The following is a 21,894-nucleotide window of genomic DNA, read 5'->3' on the forward strand; positions in this document are numbered from 1 at the left end:
CCGTGGGGGGCGGGGGGTTGGGACGCCGCACTTTATCACCCACAGAGCAGGGCCGATCAGGGGGTTGGGGCGCCACTACTGTCACACTCACGGCAGGGCCGATGGGGAGATTATGGCTCTACCCTTTCACACACAGAGCAGGGTCCATGGGGGGGGGGGTGTTTGGGGCGCCGCACCCTGTCACACACAGAGCAGGGCAAATCAGGGGGTTGGGACGCCGTACCCTGTCACACACAGAGCTGCAGGCTGATCAGGGGGTTGGGGAGCTCCCCCCTATCAGGCACAGAGCAGGGCTGATCGGGGTGTTGGGGGGCCTTCCCCTGTCACGAACAGAGCAGGGAGGATAGGGAGGTTGTGGCCCCGCCCCCTGATCGCCACAGGGCGATCAGGAGGTTTGGTCACTGCCCCCTGTCACGCTGATCCCAGTGTCAGGAGGCCTCGCGGCTCTGCTGATCCCGGTGTTGGGAGGCATATTACCCTTTTACTATATAGGATAGAGGCCTGGTGCACAGGTGGGGCCAGCTGGTTTGCCCTGAATGGTGTCCTGGATCAGGGTGGGGGGCCCGCTTGGGTGCCTGGCCAGCCTGGGTGAAGGGCTGATGGCTGTTTGCAGCTGGTCACACACCCTTCAGGGTGGGGGTCCCCACTGGGGTGCCTGGCCAGTCTGGGTGAGGGGCTGAGGGCTGTTTTCAGGCTGGCGGGTGACTGAAGCTCCCAACCTGTCCTTTTCCCTTTTTTTTTTTTATTCTGGGCCAGCTTTAGCTCTGAGGCTTGGCTCCAGCTCTGAGGCCTCCCTGCTGCTGAAAGCAGGTATCTGGTTTGTTTGGGTTCTATAATCGAAACACTGTTTCAACTCCAGCTCTGAGATCCGGGATGGCTGAAAGCAGGTTTCTGGGGTTTTGTTTAGCTTCTATATTTGTAACAGTGTTTCAAACTGAAAGCTCAGAGGCCGACAGCGGCAGGCAGGGAACAGGCGGGGAACGTTGGCTTCCTCCATCACTGAACTAGCGAGCCTCAGGTTCGCTTCAAGCTGCCTGGCTGCCGGCCGCCATCTTGGCTGGCAGTTAATTTGCATATCGCCCTGATTAGCCAATGGGAAGGGTAGCGGAGGTACGGCAAATTACAATGTTTCTGTTTTATTAGATAAGATTGGCTTCTTTTACATGCACTCTTTCTTGTCTTATAGGGAAACACAAAGACCCTGCATTTCCTGACCGGTATTATTTAGAGTTAGAGGGAGGGACATCTATGGAATGCGGCATATCATTTACTCCTGGAGAAGTAAGTTCAACTTTCTGTTACTGATATTACTCGGGTATGGTGAAGTTACTGATAATCATAACCAAGAAGATACCAAAGATCACTGAAGCTCTTTATGCAATGGGTCTTTTTCTCACTTGTTAGCATGCCGGGGTGTATCCTTTAATTCAGAAAAATGATTGCTAGAGCTGTCTGGCTCCTGCTTGCAGAGTGTTTCAAGCAGTGCACAGGGCACACACAAGGAACCTATAGTCTTGTTTTCCCAATTATGTTGTCTAGAAAACTCAAGATCTGACTTGTATGAAGGACAGGGAAGTTGAGACTAACCCCCAAATCACTTATATTTGAGCTAGAGTGTACTTTGTACTTATCTTTAATTGGGCCTTGCTCAATGCTGTTGGAATCACTATCTGAATTTACTTTAAATATGCTATGAAGATTCAGGAGGTGTTTCTATGATACTGGTTCTTTTTGTTGTGTTCCTTCATGTTTGGTGATTTAAAAACCACAATAACAGTAAAGACAGAGCATGATTGTGGGCTTCATTTAAGAATGTTGGAAAATTCCAAAATGGTGGCAGAGTAAGTGGAAGCTACACTGACACTCTCCCAGGATCAAACTGGAATTATAACTAAAATACAGAAAAAAATATCCTGAATAATAAGCTGAAGAATAGCTGGAGAGAATCCTGGTAACCAAGGACAGAAGTGGAGACTACATAGAGACTGGTAGGAAGGCCGGAGATAGGAAAGGCCTGGCTGGATTCTCACAGGCAGCAGCTGAACTTCTGGAAGGATATCTCAGATGTGGGGGGTTTCCACTGAGAACTCTGGGATATAAACCTCAAGCCAGGCTCCCCAGCCCAGAACACCAGACCTGAGAAAGTTGCCCACAGAACATCGGGCAGTGAAAAGCAGTGGGGTTGCTGTCTGCCAGGGAGAAATGGCTGGAAATGCAAGCACCCTCTTAATGGGCCAGCACACAAAATGTTGTGTGCAGCTACTCACCTTGGGCTCCAGAAGAGGGAGGAGAGAGGGAACTAGAGCTGTGTGAGCAGAATCCAGGGTTGGAGGCTCAGAGGTTAGAGCTCCAAAGGGAGCCACCCCAGTTTCCTGTGCAGAGTCATTCCCTCACACACAGAGGATATCTTTCTCATGCAGACATTTGCTATCCAGGCAGCTTTTGCCTGGGTGGGGGTGAGGGAGCAATTGCCCCACCTTGTTGGACTACCTCTCACCCCACCCTGTGTTTCATAGCCTGAGGCTAATCAAGGCTGAATGTCTATTCATCTTCAGGCAGATGTGGATCTCAGCAAACTTTCAGTCTTTGCCTGATTTCCTTCTAGGCCTGGGGCTAGGAAAAGCAAACCTTGGGGCACATCTTGGTGATTTCCAAAGGCACCCAGCCACAACAGAGGGAGCTGCAAGCTGTGGATTATTGATAGCTCCAAACAGGGTACTCAGGGCCAGCCACAAACAGCATCTGACATTGTCCTACACTAGAGATTGGGAATCATAGCAGATCAACCTAGCACATAGACACAAACCCAAACAGGCAGCCCAAATGGGGAGACAAAAAAACAAGCCCCAGATGAAAGAACAAGAGAATTCTCCAGAAGAAGTACTAAACAAAATGGAGATAAGACATCAGATACAGAGTTCAGAATGATGGCAATGATGCTCAACAGTATGAGAAAAGATAGTAACTATGAAAAAAGACCAGTCAGAAATGAAGAATGACATACCACCATTAAAGAACACATTGGGAGGAATACACAGCAGATAGAGGAGCTGAGGTTCAAAGCAGTGAATAAGAAGAGAGTAGACAAAATGACTCAGAGAACCAAAAAAAACACCCCCCAAACAATTAAAAAATAGGAGGAGAGCTTAAGGGAGCTGTGGGACAACATGAGATATAACAATATGTGCATCATAGAAGTGCCTGAAGGTAAAGAAGGTGAGCAAGATAGAGAATTTGTTTGAAGAAATAAGGGCAGAAAACTTTCCTAACCTGGTGAAGGAAAAAGTCACATAAGTTCAGGAGAGTCCCAAGCAAGAAGAACCCAAACCAAACCTTGCCCACTCCAAGACACATCATAATTAAAATGGCAAAAATTAAAGATAAGGAAAGAATCTTAAAGGCAACAAGAGAAAGCAAATTGTTGTGCTGTGCCTGCACGGCCAAGGGTCAACCTGAGGAGGGGTGGTGAAGGATTAAAGAAGACAGACAAGAGAATACAGTTGGGGCTCTGTAGATCTCCTGTGCCTGGATGAAGACACAGAAAGACCCCGCCTGCAAGCTGAGGCTTTATTTTATAGTCAGAACACACAAAGCAAAACATAGGAAGTGGTCAACATGTTTACAATGTTCTTATGCATTTCACCTTGTTTTGGCAGCACTTGTTGCACCTCCGACAGCCCAATAGCTACTTAGGAAGGAACTAGGGAGGGCTATAATGTTAAGCTTAATTATGCTAAGAGACCTCTGCCCTCCAAGCTGGGACTTGTTTGTGGCCCTTCCACAGGTCAGTCTGAGACTTGATCCTATAGCCACTCCCTATAATTTGTTATCTACAAAGGAGCTCCCATAAGGCTGTCAGTTGATTTTTCATCAGAAAATGCCGGGAGTCTTATCCAGCATCTAGAAGGGTTGAGGAATCTGGAGAAGGGCTGCAGTAAATTATTAAAGAGTCTAGAGATGAAACAATTTTGGAAGGCATTTCGGGAAGCCAGAGGAGCTTGGCTGTAAGAACCAAGTTCTTCTGTCTCTCTGGACCCCTTGCTTTTTATTAACACAAATTGTCCTAAAGCAAGGTAGATATACATATCAAAGGCAAGGTTTAGTATACAGAATCCATTGTCAGATTGGAGGAACTGCCTTCAGCTGTTTCAGGTGTTTGGCCAGTAGGAGGCAATTACATGTAGCTTGAAATGCCCTCAGCTGTCTGGCAGGAAGCAATCATCTATGCAAATCTGTAGGTGTGGGGAAATGCCCTTAGCCATTTCCAGCAGGCAATCCTCAAGGTTCCATCAACCTTTTGATGAAACTTCTTGCATTTATGACATGCTGGAATTAGCTTCCAGCAAGAAACTCTACAGGTAAAAGGAATGGAATGAAGTATTCAAGGTAATGAAAAGCAAGGATCTGAAACTAAGATTACTATATCCAGCAAGGCTATTATTCAAAACTAGAGGCCTGGTGCACAAAAATTTGTGCACTCGGGGGAAGGGGGGGTCCCTCAGCCCGGCCTGTGCCCTCTCGCAGTCTGGGACCCCTCGGGAGATAACGACCTGCTGGCTTAGGCCTGCTCCCGGGTGGCAGAGGGCAGGCCCAATCCCTAGGTGCAGCCCCTGGTCGGGCTCAGAGCAGTGCTGATTGGGGAGTTGGGACGCCTTCCCCTGTCATGCACAGAGCAGGGCAGATTAGGAGGTTGCGATGCCACCCTCAGTCACGCTCAGGGTAGGGCCGATTGGGAGTTTGCGGCGCCACCCCCTGCCACGCACAGAGCAGGGTCCATCAGAGGGGTTGGGGCTCCGTACCCTGTCATGCACAGAGCAGGGCCAATCAGGGGGTTGGGGCACTGCCCCCTGTCACACACAGAGCAGGGCCCATCAGGGGGGTTGGGGCTCCATACCCCATCACACACAGAGCAGGGCCCGTGGGGAGGGGGGGTTGGGGCGCTGCCCTCTATCATCCACAGAGCAGGGCCGATCAGGTGGTTGGGGCGCCGCCACTCTCATACTCAGGGCAGGGCCAATGGGGAGGTTATGGCTCTACCCCATCACACACAGAGCAGGGCCCGTGGGGGGGAGGGGTTGGGGCGCCACCCTCTAACACCCACAGAGCAGGGCCGATCAGGTGGTTGCGGCCCCGCCACCCTCATACTCAGGGCAGGGCCAATGGGGAGGTTATGGTTCTACCCCGTCACACACAGAGCAGGGCCGGTGGGGTGGGGGGGTTGGGGCCTCGCCCCCGTCACACACAGAGCCGCAGGACGATCAGGGGGTTTGGGCGCTGCCCGCTGTCACGCTGATCCCGGTGCCGGGAGGCCTTGCGGCTCCGCTGATCCCGGTGCTGGGAGGCATATTACTCTTTTACTATATAGGATAGAGGCCTGGTGCATGGGTGGGGCTGGCTGGTTTGCCCTGAAGGGTGTCCTGGATCAGGGTGGGGGTCCCCACTGGGGTGCCTGGCTAGTCTGGGTGAGGGGATGATGGCTGTTTGCAGCTGGTCACACACCCTTCAGAGTGGGGGTCCCCAATGGGGTGCCTGGCCAGCCTGGATGAAGGGATGATGGCTGTTTGCAGCCGGTCACACAGCCTTCAGGGTGGTGTCCCCACTGGGGTGCCTGGCCAGTCTGGGTGAGTGGCTGAGGGCTGTTTTCAGGCTGGGACTGAAGCTCCCAACCGCTCCTTTTTTTTATTTTTTTTTTTTTATTCTGGGCCAGCTTTAGCTCTGAGCCCTCGGCTGCTGAAAACAGGTTTCTGGCCTTTGTTTACCGTCTGTATTTGATACAATGTTGCGGTCCGGCTGGCTGAAGTCCCGCTGAGTAAAGCAGGTTTCTGGGGGTTTTTTTAGCTTCTTCATTGGCAACATAGTTACTTAGAGTTGCAGCTGAGAGGCTGGCAAGTCAGGCAGGGAACGTTGGAGTCCTCCGTCACTGAAGCAAGCAACCATCCCTGTTCGCATCAGCTGCTTGGCTGCCGGCCGCCATCTTGGCTGCCAGTTAATTTGCATATCTCGCTGATTAGCCAATGGGAAGGGTAGCGGTCATACGCCAATTACCATGTTTCTCTTTTATTAGTGTAGATAAGTGGTGAAATGAATAGCTTCCCAGAAAAGGCTAAAGGTGTTTATCACCAACAAATCAGCAAGAAATGCTACAGGGACTGCTGTAATGAGAAGAAGAAATATAGAGAGAAAGAACCATAAAGAATTAAATTGGCAGTAAATAAGTAAATATCAATAATCTAAAATGTAAATGGATTAAATATTCTAATCAAAAGACATAGGGTAGCTGAATAGATATGAAAACATGACCTAAATATATGCTGTCTACAGGTGACCCACCTCAGAACCAAAGACGCGCACAGGATGAGAGTGAAGGGTTGGAAAAACATTTTCCATGAAAATTAAAAACGGAAAAAAAAAAAGCTGGGGTAGCAATACTCATATTTGACAAGATAGACTTCAAAACGAAGGCTATCAAAAGAGACAATAAAGACCACTACATAATACTAAAGGGACGGATCTAATAAGAGGATATTACCCTGATAAAGATATTTGCATCTGATATAGGATCTCCTAAATATATAAAAAAAACTTCTGAAGGACATTAAAGGAGAGATCAACAGCAATACAGTCATATTAAGGAACTTTAACCCCATGCTGACTTCACTGTATACATCTTCCAGACAAAAAATCAACAAGGAAACAGTGAATATAAATGACACACTGTATCAGATGGATCTAATTGATATTGATAGAACATTTTACCCTAAAGCTGCAGAATATACATTGTTTTCAAATGCACATGAGTCATTCTCAAAGGTAGACCACATGTTAGGATGCAAAACAAGGTTTTACAAGTTCAAGAATATTGCAATCCAATATCAAGCATCTTCTCAGATCACAATAGCATGAATTTAGAAGTCAATTACATTAGAAACACTAAAAAACATTAAAAAACATGGAGGCTAAATAGCATGTTATTAAAGAACAAATAGGTTATCAATAAGATCAAGAGATTAAAAAGTTCCCTAAAAACAAATTAAAATGAACATACAACAATATGTGGGAAGTCACACTACCTTTGACTTCTCTGAATTCACATGTTCATAGACAGGTTACATAAATGTGATTTTATCTAAGGTAGCCCTGTAATTACTCAGAATACGAAATCAAGAGGTTCCATGATTTCTTCACTCATGTATGTAAGTCTTATCAACTCAACAAAATTGTAAGATATAGAACATCTTTTGCACAGCAACCCAGTGACACAGAAAAGAAGTTGAGTTCTATCATTGTGAAACCACTGAGGTATCTAATGAAGAGGGAGAACTTTGAAAGCTCTTTTATGGGTGCCATTCTAAGTGCTTTCCTAGATGTTGTCATTCAAACAGAGGAATACCTCAAGTGAAAATAATATTCTGTTGAAACAAAGATTTCAGTCTCCTGTCCTGGGTTGATAGACAAAAACGCTTATGACTAGGAAAGGGGCAGTTGGCATTCAAATGTCCTGTATTTTAATTCTTTTTTTTTTTTAAACAAACTTCACATAGTTCTCCATGGCATTTTATTTATTTTTTTATTCTTTTTTTAAATATATTTTTGTTGATTTCAGAGAGGAAGGGAGAGGGAGAGAGAGATAGAAACATCAATGATGAGAGAGAATCATTGATCAGCTGCCTCCTGCACGCCCACCACTGTGGATCAAGCCCACAACCTGCCCTTGACCAGAATTGAACCTGGGACGCTTTAGTCCATAGGCTGATGCTCTATCCACTAAGCTAAACCAGCTAGGGCCAGTATTTTAATTATTGAGGGATCTTTCCCAGGTTCCTTTAAGAATGATTATAAATCTAGGATAACCACTGTGAAATATTTACCCAAAGGTTGCACATCCTCAAAGAGCAGAAAAAAAAGTTGGTGGGAAAAGAAAATGAACAATTCTCCTCATTTCCAATAGATTCAGAGAAAATACAGAGCAGCAGAGATGAGAGCTGCAGAGACCTGGTGAGCAAGTGAGGCATGCAGATTAACCACTCTGTGCCACAGGGCAGAACCTGGGCCATTGTAGCAGGAAAAGTTCGGGTAAAGATAGGGAAAGAGCTATGCCAGTGTTTTGAAATACAACTTTCTATGGTGGTGGAAATGTTTTGCACTGTCCATTAGCCATATGTGGCTACTGAGAACTTGAAATATGGCAATTAAAAAAAAATTAATTGATTTTTAGAGAGGAAGGGAGAGGGAGAGGGAGAGAGAGAGAAACATCAATGATGTGAGAGAATCATTGAATGGCTGCCTCCTGCAAATCCCCCACTGGGAACCAAGCCCGCCCTCAAACAAGGCATGTGCCCTGACTGGGAATCAAACCATGACCTCCTGGTTCATAGGTCAACACTCAACCACTGGACCATGCAGGTGGGTCGAAATGTGGCCATTTTGACTGAAAAAATAAAATTTTATTTAATTTTAAATATTTTTCATTTTTCTTTTAAAAATACATTTTTAATTGATTTTTAGAGAGAGAGGAAGGCAGACAGATAGAGAGATAGAAACATCAATGAGAGAGAAACATCCATGGGCTGCCACCTACATACCCCCTACTGGAGATCAAGCCTGCAACCAGGGCATGTGCCCTGACCGGGAATCCAGCAGGTGATGTTTAGGTTCCTGGGTTGACGCTCAACAGCTGAGCCACACCAGCCATGTTCATTTTAAGTATTTTAAGGTTTAACTTAAATATCCACATGTGGCTAGTGACTACCATATAGGGAAGCATAACACCAAATATTGGCTCAGGAGTCACTGAGTGGCCCATAGGAAAGGAGGGGCTTCGGAGACAGTGTAAACAGACCAGCCTAGCCCATACCAAATACAACTACAATTACCCACCAGCACTTTTGATCGTACACAAACCTGATTCACCAGAGGCAAAAATGGGTTACAACTGGAAATAAATCAAGCCCCTGTAGTTGATTTCACATTTCCCGGCTCCATAGGTCAACTAGGAGAGCTCCCACTGGCTATTTACATCTACACACACACACACACACACACACACACACACACACACACACACAGCTTACAGCTAGCCATAAATACAGTGGAGGACATTTGAAATGACTGAAAACCAGATAATCAATCTGCCTCACTGGCATTAACCCATGGAGCAAAATCTCAGAGGGTGTGCTATTTCTGCAGGGTTTTTACATTTTTCTTATTGTTGGACTGAATTACACTCTAATACACTAAGTAAGTCTCCCTTTAAAGTACCCAGTAAATACAGAACAACTTAAAATCTTAAGCAGTGTGTAGCACTCCAGAGAGTGTAAATATATAAATACAAGTTTTATAATAAATTTTTAGAATCTATAATCTAAACATTAAGAAATAGATTTATAAGTTCTTTGATGGGGGAGAAAGGAGACATATGCATTATTTTCAACAATAAAGATTTTTTAAAAAAGAAATAGATTTATAAGGTTTTAGTAATAATAAATGAAAATACCAGCCAAAACCAGTTTGACTCAGTGGATAGAGCGTCAGCCTGTGGACTGAAAGGTCCCAGGTTCGATTCTGGTCAAGAGCATGTACCTGGGTTGCGGGCACATCTCCAGTAGGAGATGTGCAGGAGGCAGCTGATTGATGTTTCTCTCTCATCGATGTTTCTAACTCTCTATCTTTCTCTCTTCCTCTCTGTAAAAAATCAATAAAATACATTTTTTTAAAAATGAAAATACCAAATTGCATATGCATCTTCCCAAAAAATCATGTAACCAGAATTAAGTTGGATTATATACTTTTTTCTAATTTTTGGATTCCCTTAAGTTAATTATTCTCTTATAAATGACTGATGACATTAAAAACAGCATATAGCTCCATTGTGTGAAAATATAAAATCACAATATAGATTTATTAACAAAATACATAACTTGATCTTGACATACTTAAAATCTATAAATTAAAATTACTAAACAAACATATAAGGTTATTTCCCTTATTGAAAAAAGTGTGTGGGTATGTGTGTGCATAACTGTATATGCAAGGTATTGAGTAGGAGAAGGGTATTAGTTTAATGCTTCAAAATACTAACTTGTCACAAAAGATACATTTTATTTTTGAGTTTTTGTTTTTCATCAAAATAATAAGAAAGCATATATGGAAATATAAAACTAAAGGAACCCTACAAAAATTATTTTGAATATAAGCATTCCTTCCCTCTATTATGCACAACACACACACACACACACACACACACACACACACTCACCCACAAACACACAAATCCAGATGCAATCATTTTCAACTCTTAGTTCTTTCATTTATAATTATCTCCGTGTAGCTAAATTACATACATAGAGAATACTAAAACAAACCTCAATAAATTTAAATTTATTTAAATAATATAAAGTATGTTGTCCAATCACAATGAAATTATATTAGAAATAAAAAAAGAAGGAAATTTGCTAAATTCACAAATTGGTCGAAATTAAACAGTACATCATAAATAACTAACGGGTCACAAAAAATGTAAGAAATTGCAAAACACTTTGATGAATGAAAATATAACATACCAACACTTTTGGGATGTGGTTAAAGAAATGCTTAAAGGGAAATGTATAGCTGTAAAACCTATATAAAAAATAAAAAAATATCTCAAATTAACCTTCCACCTTAAAAAACAAGAAAAAAAAACTAAACTCAAACCAAGTAGAAGGATAAAATGTAAATGAATGAAATAATAAGAAATGGTACATAAAATCAACAAACTATAAGTTGAATCTTAAAAATATCAATGAAGTTGATAAACCTTTAGATAAGCTAAGATGAAAAGAGATGACTCAATTTAATAAAATCAGAAATGAAAGAGAGGACATTATTACCTACATTACAGAAATGAAAACAATAAGGGAACAGCATGAATAATTTTACACCAACAAATTAGATAATTTAGATAAAACTTCTCAAGAAAAAAATAGAAAATTTGACCATGTTCATCTGTGAAGTGGGTGAAGATGGTCAAAAGGTACAAACTGCCAGTAATAAGTTAAATAAGTCCTGGGAATGTAATATACAGCATGGTGACTATAGTTAACAATACTCTATTGTATACATTTTCTTCTACAAGGTTTATATTCTTAGATTTTTATAGTTATATCTGGTCCATTTTGAATTAATAGGAATTATTTAAATAAAACATTCATTTTTTGATTTTTTATATTTGGACTTATGAAAAATAAACTGTCTCATTTTGAAAAAATGTACTTTCCATGTCACAAAATAATTTTCCTTTTGAAACTGTCTTTTTATAAACTGCTGTTTGCTAAGTCCATAGTATCTCATTAGGTTTCCATAACTTAATTAATCTTGAATAACAAACTTTGTACCCCTTGACCAACATTTTCCCATTTCACCCTCCTCAGATCCCTTGAGAGTAAAATGGTAACCACCATTTTTCTATCTTTAATATTATGTATTTCTTATGTCAATGATCTGTTCCATGGGTTTGATTATGTTAGATTCCATAGATAAGTGAGATCATACATTATCTTTCTGTGTCTTCTTTATTTAACTTAGCATAAGGTCCTTTAGGGCAATCCATGTTGTTGCAAATGGCAGGATATTCTTCTACTTTGAAAGCTTAAAAATATTCCCATGCATGCATATACCACATTTTTATTATCCATTTGTCCTTTCATGGACATTTAGGTTATTTCCATATCTTGATTATTGTGAATAATGTTGTAATATAGTGCAAGTCTCTCTTTGAGATTCTGATTTCATTTCCTTAGGATGAATAAGCAGAAGTAAGATTGATGGGTAAATGGACACAGACACTGGGATGGTGGGGGCTTGCCCTCAGGGGTGGGAGGGATCGGGCGGGGGGTCAGTTGGGGAAAAAGGAGACATATGTAATACTTTAAACAATAATAAAAACAAGATTGCTGGGTAATATGGTACTGATAACAATACTGTACTTTATACTTGAATTTGCTCTCAGGGTAGATCCTAAGTGTTCTCATCACAAAAAAATAAGAAAAAGATGACTATGTGAGGTAATATATATGTTAATTAGCTTGATCATGGTGATTTCATTATGTATATACTAGAGGCCCAGTGCATGAAATTCATGCATGGGTAGGGTCCCTAGGCCTGGCCAGCGATCAGGGCCTATCAGGTTCCCCATCTCCCTGATTCCCCACCACTCTGCCTCCTCCTTCCCTTGGCACCCATGTCTGCCGCCACCCACCCCCAGTTCCCTGTCCCAGCCCGGGGCCCAGCCCTGATCAGGCGATCGGGACCTGCTGGCTAGAGGGAGGGGCCAACTGCCACCATAGCGGATGGGTGGTAAGCCAATCGGGGCCTGTTGGCCTGCAGGGGAGGGATGGGAGGAGGTACCCGGGAGGTTGGCTGCCAGCCCCGAGGAGGGAGCCAGCTCGCTCCCCCCTGGGAACGGGGCCATGTCCACTGCCATCCACCCCTTGTTTCCCGTCCCAGCCCGGGGGCCCAGCCCCCATCAGGCAATTGGAGCCTGCTGGCCTGGGGAGGGACCTAGAGGTTGTCTGGCAGGTCCCATTAGCTATTGGGGCCTGCGGGCTGGGGGCAGCTCCTGCATTGAGTGTCTGACCCTTGGTGGTCAGTGCACGTCATAGCAACCAGTGATTCCAGTCCTTCCAGTCATTCTGGTCATTTTGTTGTAACAGTTGCTTAGGTTTATATATATATATAGATGTATATCAAATCACACTTTATGTATATACAATAAAAATATCACAAACTTTTATAGCAAAATAGTCACATATGTAATGTATTTTTTGTCTGTCAGGTGACAACGTATGAATTTGACTTTGACATTCTAATTAATTTCTTTGAATCTTCAAAACTTTACACTCAATATCATTTGTCAAAATCTCCTGTGCCTCGGGTCCCTCTTATTCGACCATGTCATGTTCAAGCTACTGGTATGTAATATGAAACATTCAAGTGATGTGCATAAACCAAATATTTTCACTTAAGCAGCTGAAAGTTTAAAAATAGGGATATGATATTTTTTAAAAATATTAATATTAGAAAATGAAATTATGATTGCTCTGCATTTTACTTAAATTGTTAGTCTTTGAGATTGAATTTTGATAGATAGCATGGATATAATCTCTGATGAGGAAACCTTGCTTGAAAAAATAAGATATAATTTTTTTAAATAAAAGGTCAGTTTAGTACTTTATTCATTGTGTGGGTAATTTTTAAAGGATTATATTAAAATTAAATCATTAAAATAAGCTACATTGGCTATAAAGTGAAAGGATGGAAATTTCATTTTAGAAAATATTTTTCCCATATGGATAGGTTACTAAAGGATTATCTACATGTACAGAAGGATAAGTATCTTAAAATTTTGAAATATTTGTCAAATATATATTTACTCATTTTCTCCAAATATTCAAGTATAAAACCAATGTACTCTGCAAAATATAGATTTGGAAAGCTTTTGCTTTGCAGTTCATAATATATGTTTAAGTATTTTTCAGAAAAAAAATAAGTTTAGTCTATAATATATTTTGTTTTCATAGTTCTGACATTAAGTTCTCAATAATAAAATAGTAATCAGTGAATAATTACACTTGGCACCTTGTAAGAGAAGCCTCATTAAAATAGCATATATAATATAGAGATTTAGTTTACTTCCATTTAAAATACAGAATTAAGAATTTCACAGGTGGTAGGGAGGCTCCATGAAGATAAATTAATGTTTCATCATAGAAAATTGGAAAATGTAGAAACACAATAAATGTCATCTGCAATGTGAATATTTAGACTACACTATTAGTAATATTTTGGGATTTTACTTTTGTTCTATATTTTGCTTTTTATCAGTTTTTTTGTTAACATATTTGAAATCTTACTGCCTGTGTTAAGTTGAAATCTGTTCATGCTTACTATAAAGTTTTACTTGAATGTCATAGACCCTTATTAATTATATAAATTAAGGCTGATAAGTATTGTAGAATATATCATCGGTAAGTGTCTCTTATAGATTACTTAACCATAATCAGAAGCATTTAGGTTTTTTCCGTTTTTAAATTTTCTTATTAATATAAATATTGTAGTAGTGAGCATTTTTGTGTATAATACTTTTTTCTATTTAGATTTTTTCCTTTTTAAACATTTTATTGAATTCACTGGGGTGACATTGGTTAATAAAATTATATAGGTTTCAAGTATACAATTCTATAATATGTCATCTGTATATTGTACTGTGTTTTCAATACCCCCAATCATTTCTCTTTCTATCACCATTTATTCCCCCTTTACCCTCTCCTCCCTCCCACCACTCTGGTAGCCATCATATTGTTGTCTGTGTTTGTTGCTTTCTATTTTATATCCAAAATGCGAGTGATATCACATGGTTCTTTTTCATATCTAGGTAATTTTTCTAAGTGAGATTCTCTGAGTTGGCTGCATTCTAAAGCACATATGCATTAAAGCTCTTGATTCATTTTTCAAAAGGGCTTTTGTGAAGAGTTGTGCTCTTTTACCTCTCCACTAGTATAAACTGTAACCAGTATTGAATTAAAGAAATTGGATACCTTTCTATGTGATTAAAAGTATGTTATTTCAATTTCCATTTTTTGGATTGCTTACAGATTATAATTTTCTATCTTTGCGGTCATATATTTCTTATGTCAATGATCTGTTCACGAACTTTGCCTTTATCACTAAGATTTTGTATTCATCTGACAGATGTCCATGATCTCTTTACAGTAGTCCCTCCTTATCCACAGGGTATGAGTTCCAAGAGCTCAGTGGGTGCCTGAAACCAAGGATAGTGCCAAATCCTATGCATGCTATGTTTTTTTTTAAATGCACTTACATACCTATGATAAAATTCAATTTATAAATTCAGCACTGTAGGATATTAATAACCAACTAATAATGAAATAGAACAATTATAATAATATACTATAATAAAAGTTATGTGAATGTGGCATTATTAAGTAAAATAAAAGTTAATGTGTACATAAGCAGTGTGATACTGCAACAGTCAATCTGCTAATCAAGACGGCTACTAAGTAGCTAACAGTCTGGGAGAGTATACAGATTGAGTATGCTGGACAAAGGGATGATTCAAATCTTGGGCAGAATGGAGTGGAATGCCAAGAGATTTTATCACACAACTCACAATGTGCAATTTAAAACTATTGAATTATTTTTACAGATTAGGAGAGCAGGACTGAACTGTTTTTTACCAATGCCATGATTGTCTATGTAGAAAATTTAAAAGAATTGATAAAAACAATCTCTTGGAACTCTAGTAAGGTTTCGGGATAAGAGGTTAATATACAAAAGTCTATTGCTTTCCTATATACCAGCAATGAGCAAATGTCTTTTGAAATTAAATACAAAATACCATATACATGAGCAGCCTACAAGATGAAACACTCATGTTGATAAAATATTTACAAATCTATTCGAAGAAACCTACAAAACTCTAATGTAAGGAAGCAAAGAAGAATTAAATAAATAAAGCAATATTTTATGTTCATATAGGAAGATACTGTTGTGAAGATGGCAGTTCTTGCCAACTTGATCTAGAGAATGAAGTCAATCCCAATCAGATCCTCAGCAAGTTATTTTGTGGCTATTGACAAATTGATTCAAAATTTATATGGAAAGGGAAAACACCCACAATAGCCAACACATTTTTGAAGGAGAACAAAGTTGGAGGACTGACATTGTGGAGGAATTAAATATTTATTACAAAGGTGCAGTAATTAGGAGAGTTTGATATTGGCAGAAATATAGACAAATAGATCAATGGAATAGAAAAGATAGGCCAGAAATAGATCTGTAGAAATGTAGTCAACTGATCTTTGACAAAGGAGTACAGGCAATGCAATTCAGAAAAGATAGTCTTCTCATAATTTGGTGCTGAACAACTGGATATCCACAAATTTAAAAAAAAGAAGAAAAATCTAAAGACAGTCCTTAAATTCTTCACAAAAATGAACTCAAAATCTATCATAGACCTAAATATAAAATTCAAAACCATATAAAACAGAAGATAATATAGGGAAAATCTAGATGTCTTTGGGTTTGGCAATGGTATTTTAGATAAAACAACAAAGGCAAGATCCTTGAAAGAAAGGATTGATAAACTGGACTTTATTAAAATTAAAAAATATCTGCTTTACAAAAGATACTTGCAAGTGCCAAAAAGACAAACCACTGGCTTGGAGGAAATATTTGCAAAAGACATATCTGAGAAGGAACTGCTATGTAAAATATAGAGAGAACCTAAAATTCTAGGAGAAAAACAAACCAATTAAAAAATGGGCCAAACATCTGAACATACACCTCACCAAAGAATATATACAAGTGGCAAATAAGAATATAAAAATACTTCACATCGTATGTCATCAGGAAACTTCAAATGAAAACAACAGTAAGATACCACTATACACCTATTAGAATAGCCCAAATCCAGAACACTGCCAACACTAAATGCTAGAAAAGATGTGGGGCAGCAGGAACTGGTGGGGATGCAATTGCTGATGAGATTACATTGCTGAGGGGAATGGTAAATGATTTACTATATCAGAAGACATTTGGTATTTTCTAAACATACTCTGAAGATACAATACCTTAAATTGTGCTCCTTGGTATTTTTCTTAAAGAGCTGAAAGCTTATATCCATGTGAAAACCTGTACACAAATGTTTATGGCCGATTTGTTAATAATTGCTAAATCTTAGAAGCAGCCAAGGTGTCCTTTAGTAGATGAATGTATATATTTTCTTATACTCTGACAGTGGATTGCTATTCAGCACTAAAAAGAAGTGAGCTATTAACTCATTGATAGAGATCCCAGAGACCTTAAATTTATATTACTAAGTGAAAGAACCCAATCTCAAAAGGCTACATATGGTATCATTTCAACTGTGATATTCTGGAAAAGGCAAAACTATGGAGATAATAAAAAGATTAGTCATTTCCAAGGGATGTGCGGGGAGAGAGATGAATAGGCAGACTACAGAGGATTTTTAGGGCAAAGATTCTTCTCTGTATGATACTATATAAGGGTGGAGATTATATATATATATATATATATATATATATATATATAATAATCAAATTATATATATATATATATATATATATATATATATATATATATATAATCTCCACCCTTATATATCATTATACATTTGTTTAAACCCATAGAATGTACACCACTACAAAGGATCTGTAATGTAAAGAGTGGGCTTTGTATTATAATGATGTAGAACTGGGCCTATCATTGTAGGTTCGTCAATTGAAACAAATGTACCACTGTAGTGAAGAATGTTGATAATGGGGGAGATTATGCATGTATGGGGGCAGGGGTATATTGGAAATCTCTACATCTTCTCAGTATTTCTGTGAATCTAAAGTTGCTCTAAAAATAAATCTATACTAATAATAGAGGAATATGCAAATTGTCCAGGATGCCTTCACACTAATAGTAACAACCGAACAGCAGGCTGCATGGGGTGACCAGGTCAGCAGGGGGTTAGTGAGGGATGACCAAACAAGTGAACAAGCAGGCAGCGTGGTGCATTCCAGGCCGGCAGGGGGGTTGGTGAGGGACAACCAAATGACTGGACAGCAGGCTGTGTGGGGCAACCAAGCTGGAGGAGGGGGAGGCATTTGGGGGTGACCAGGCCGGCAGGGGGGCAGTTTGGGGCAACCAGGTCAGCAGGGGGGGCAGTTGGGGGCAACCAGGCCACCAGAGGGGGGCAATTGAAGGTGACCAGGCAGGAAGGGGGGCAGTTGGGGCCAACAAGGCTGGCGAGGGGGGGGCAGTTAGAGGAGACCAGGCTGGCAGAGGTGGGCAGTTGGGGGTGACCAGGCTGGCAGAGGGCAGTAAGGGGCAACAGGCTGGCAGTGGGGGCAGTTAGGGGTGATCAGGCTGGCAGGCAGAGGTGGTTAGGGGTGATCAGACTAGCACGGGGGAAGTTAGGGGCGATCAGGCAGACAGGCAGGTGAGCAGTTAGGAGCCAGCAGTCCTGGATTGTGAAAGGGATGTCTGACTGCCAGTTTAGGCCTGATCCCCGGGCATCCCCCAAGGGGTCCCGGATTGGAGAGAGTGCAGGCTGGGCTGAGGGGACCCCCCCCCCTCTGTGCACAAATTTTGTGAACTGGACCTCTAGTCTATTAAAAAGAGAATTTGATTTGCATTTCCCTAATAGCTAGTGAAGTTGAGCATCTTTTCATATATCTGTTATCTATTTGTTTGGAAAAAGGTATCTGTTCAGGTCCTCTGCTCATTTTTAATTGGAGTGTGTGTGTGTGTGTGTGTGTGTGTGTGTGTGTGTGTGTGTTTGTTTTGCTGTTGAGTTATATGAGTTCTTTATATATTTTGGATATTAACTCCTTATTGGAGATGCTGTTCACAAATATCTTTTCCCATTTGGTTGGTTGTCTTTTTGTTTTGTTGATAGTTTATTTTGCTGTGCAGAAACTTTTTAGTTTGATGTACTCACATTCATTTAGTTTTGCTTTTACTTTGCTGGTCTTTGAGGTCAGATTCATAATATCCTCTTTTTAAGACCAAGGTCAATAAGTTTTGTACCTATATTTTATTTTATGCATTTTATTGTTTCAGGTCTTATATTTAGGTCTTTTATCTATTTGGAGTTAATTTTTGTCTATGGTGACAAATAGCAGTTTAATTTCATTCCTTTGCATGTGTCTTTCCATTATTGCCGGCTCCATTTATTGAAGACTCTTTCTTTTCTCCATTGTATGTTTTTGGCTCTTCTTTGAAAATTATTTACTTATTTATATGTGGGTTTATTTCTGGGCTCTCAGTTCTGTTCCATTTGTCAGTGTGTCTTGTTTTTCTGCCAATGCCATGCTGTTTTGATAATTGTCATTGTACCATAATTTGAAGTTAGTGAGTGTGAGACCTTTGGCTTTGCTCTTTCATTTGTTTATTTTTTTAATCCTCACCCAAGGATATGTTTATTGATGAGAGAGAGAGAGAGAGAGAGAGAGAGAGAGAGAGAGCCAGCCATATGAGAGAGAAACCAATTGGTTGCCTCCCGTACTTGCCTCCACTGGTGATTGAACCCGCAACCTAGATATGTGCCCTGACTGCTAATAGAGGCTGCAATCATTTTGTGTGCAAGACAGTGTTCCCACCAACTGAGCCACCTAGCCAGAACTCAGCTCAACTTTATTCTTTTTTCTCAGGATTGCTTTGGCTATTCAGTGTCTTTTCTGGTTCCATACCAAACTGGTGACTTATTTTGTTGTCTTTCTTTAAAAAATGTCATTGGGATTTTGATGGAGCTTGCATTGAATCTGGGTATTGCAAATCAAAACCACAATGAGATACCACCTCATACTTATTGAAATGGCTATTATCAACAAGACAAGTAATACATTTTGGAGAGGTTGTGTTGAAAAAGGAACCCTCCCTCATTCACTGCTGGTGGGAAAATAAACTGTTACAGCCACTACAGAAAACAGCATGGAGGCTCCTCAAAAAGTTAAGAACAGTCTTACTATATGACCCACCAGACCCTCTTCTGTGTATCTACCAGAAAAATTTGAAAACATTTATTTGCATAGATCTATGCACCCCCTATGTTCATTGCAGCATTATTCATGGTGGCCAAGACATGGAGACAATGAAAGTGTCCTGTGATAGAGGACTGGATAAAAAAGATGTTACATATATACAATGGATTACTACTCAGCCATAAGAAAAGATAAAATACTGCCATTTGCAACAACATGGGTAGATCTTGAAAATATGCTAAATGAAATAAATCAAACAGTAAAATTCAAGAACCATATGATTTCATTCATATGTGGGATATAAAACTGAAAGCAACAAATGAACAAACAAGAAAAATAAACAATAACTCATAGACACAGACAACTGTGTGGGAAGGGTGTTGGGGGGTAGTAAAAGGTAAATGGGGTCAAATATATGGTGGCGGAAGATGATTTGACTTTGGGTGATGGGGTGATAAATCAATGGATTGTACACTTGAAACCTTTGTAATTTTATTAACCAATGTCACCACAATAAATTTAATAAATTTTTTAAAAAGGATTTTCTAACAGGTAATACTATCTTCTCTAATGTATTTTTACAGATTCCACCAATTCTAATTTTTAATAGAATGGTTATTTTCTTTTTTAATGCATGAATGTTATGATACACAATCTACATATTTTTATTTATTCCCATAATCTTTCTGCTATATTTTCTTTTCACTTCTGTACTGCATTGGTTAAACTCAGTATGTAGATCATTTTAACTTTGTTTACTTTTTTCTCAGCTCAATATTTCTTATATTTTATATTCTTTTATTGTCTCAAGGATAGTTTTTTAAGTTTTGTATTTAATTACCATTAAAAATACAAAATTGGAATTTTATAGATGTGATAAACTAAGATATTCTAAAAATGTTTAAAATTTAAGTTTCTGTCTTGCTGGCAATATATAAAAATAGAAAATAATTGTATATTTTATTATTTCATGTTAAAAAGTATAAGTAAGAATGATCTATGAGCTTATATCTATTAATTTTCAGTTTATTTACTTTCTTCTCATAGTATTGCAAGCACCAGTGAATTTATCTAGAACTCAATTTATATTTGATATCCCACCATATACTATGAGGTATAAGAAAAGGGTCTCAAAAACTCAGGTATGTATAGAGAATTGGTGCAGTTTACAACTGTTTTTTCTGACTATGGTTTTTAGTTTATTGAGTTATTATGAAGTATATGTTATAAGAAGTCTTTCATTTTTTGAGAACTTGTGTATACATATATGTGTAATTTGCATAATTATATACATATATATCTAATTTCTCAAAAGTATGTATATATAGGGTGGGGCAAAAGTAGATTTACATTGTTCATATGAAAAATAATACAATAATTAATAAATAATATAAGAATAAACTGTGTTTTGCATACTCACAATTGTAAATCTACTTTTGTCCCACCTTGTTTCTTGTATGTTATATATATACTAGAGGCCTTGTGCACAAAATTCGTGCACGGAAGGGGGGTGTCACTCAGCCCGGCCTGCACCCTCTCCAATCTGGAACCCCTTGGGGGTTGTCTGACTGCCGGTTTAGGCCTGATCCCACTGGCTCCTAACTGCTTGCCTGCCTGCCTGCCTGCCTGATCGCCCCTAACCTCCTCTGCCTGCCAGCCTGATCGTCCCTAACTGCCTCTGCCTGCTGGCATGATTATCCCCTAACTGCCTCTGCCTGCCAGCCTGATCACTCCCTAACTGCTCCCCTGCCAGCCTGATTGCCCCCTAACCGCCTCTACCTACTGGCCTAATCACCCCTAACCGCCTCTGCCTGCCAGCCTGATTGCCCCTAACTGCCTCTGCCTGCTGGCCTGATCGCCCCCTAACCGCCTCTGTCTGCTGGCATGATCACCCCCTAACTGCTCCCCTGCAGGCCTGATCGCCACTGAGCCACACTGGCTCAGCTCAAGTACAATTTAAGGGAGAGTCTTCTCCCTTGATTGGCAAAGGACTCACATTGGCATCAAAGAAAAGGAACTGTGACTCTAATATACTACTTGGATTAGGCATGAATGATATTTACAGTCAGAATAAAATGTATAATCTAGATAAGTCAAGATGTTTATGTAGCAGAATTAAAATGTGATCATATATAACATCCTATATAATAAAAGGCTAATATGCAAATGGTCGTCACACCCTCATGCATAACAACTGATCAGCAGGAGGCTGCATATGCAGCAGGCGCACACGGGTGGATAGGGCTGCATGTGCGGCGAGTGTGTGTGGGTGGGCGAGGCTGCATGTGCGACTGGTCACCAGGAGATGCATGGAACACCTCTCGGTCTTACCCCCCCACCCCCA

At 40.1% G+C, this 21,894-nt stretch overlaps 1 protein-coding gene across 1 annotated transcript in view; it reads left to right on the top strand.

Moving 5' to 3' along the window:
• The window catches only part of CFAP47 (cilia and flagella associated protein 47), a gene marked incomplete at both ends in the record, with an annotated part of 442,463 nt that overhangs the window by 89,581 nt on the left and 330,988 nt on the right, over window positions 1-21,894 (top strand). The window contains 2 exons of the mRNA XM_081081612.1: window positions 1,187-1,281; window positions 12,812-12,947. Coding sequence (XP_080937738.1) covers window positions 1,187-1,281; window positions 12,812-12,947 — 231 coding nt within the window. The remainder of the gene's footprint in view (window positions 1-1,186; window positions 1,282-12,811; window positions 12,948-21,894) is intronic.

This window comes from Myotis nattereri (genome assembly GCF_964212035.1).
Source record: "Myotis nattereri genome assembly, chromosome: X".
In the NCBI taxonomy this organism is placed as follows: domain Eukaryota; kingdom Metazoa; phylum Chordata; class Mammalia; order Chiroptera; family Vespertilionidae; genus Myotis; species Myotis nattereri.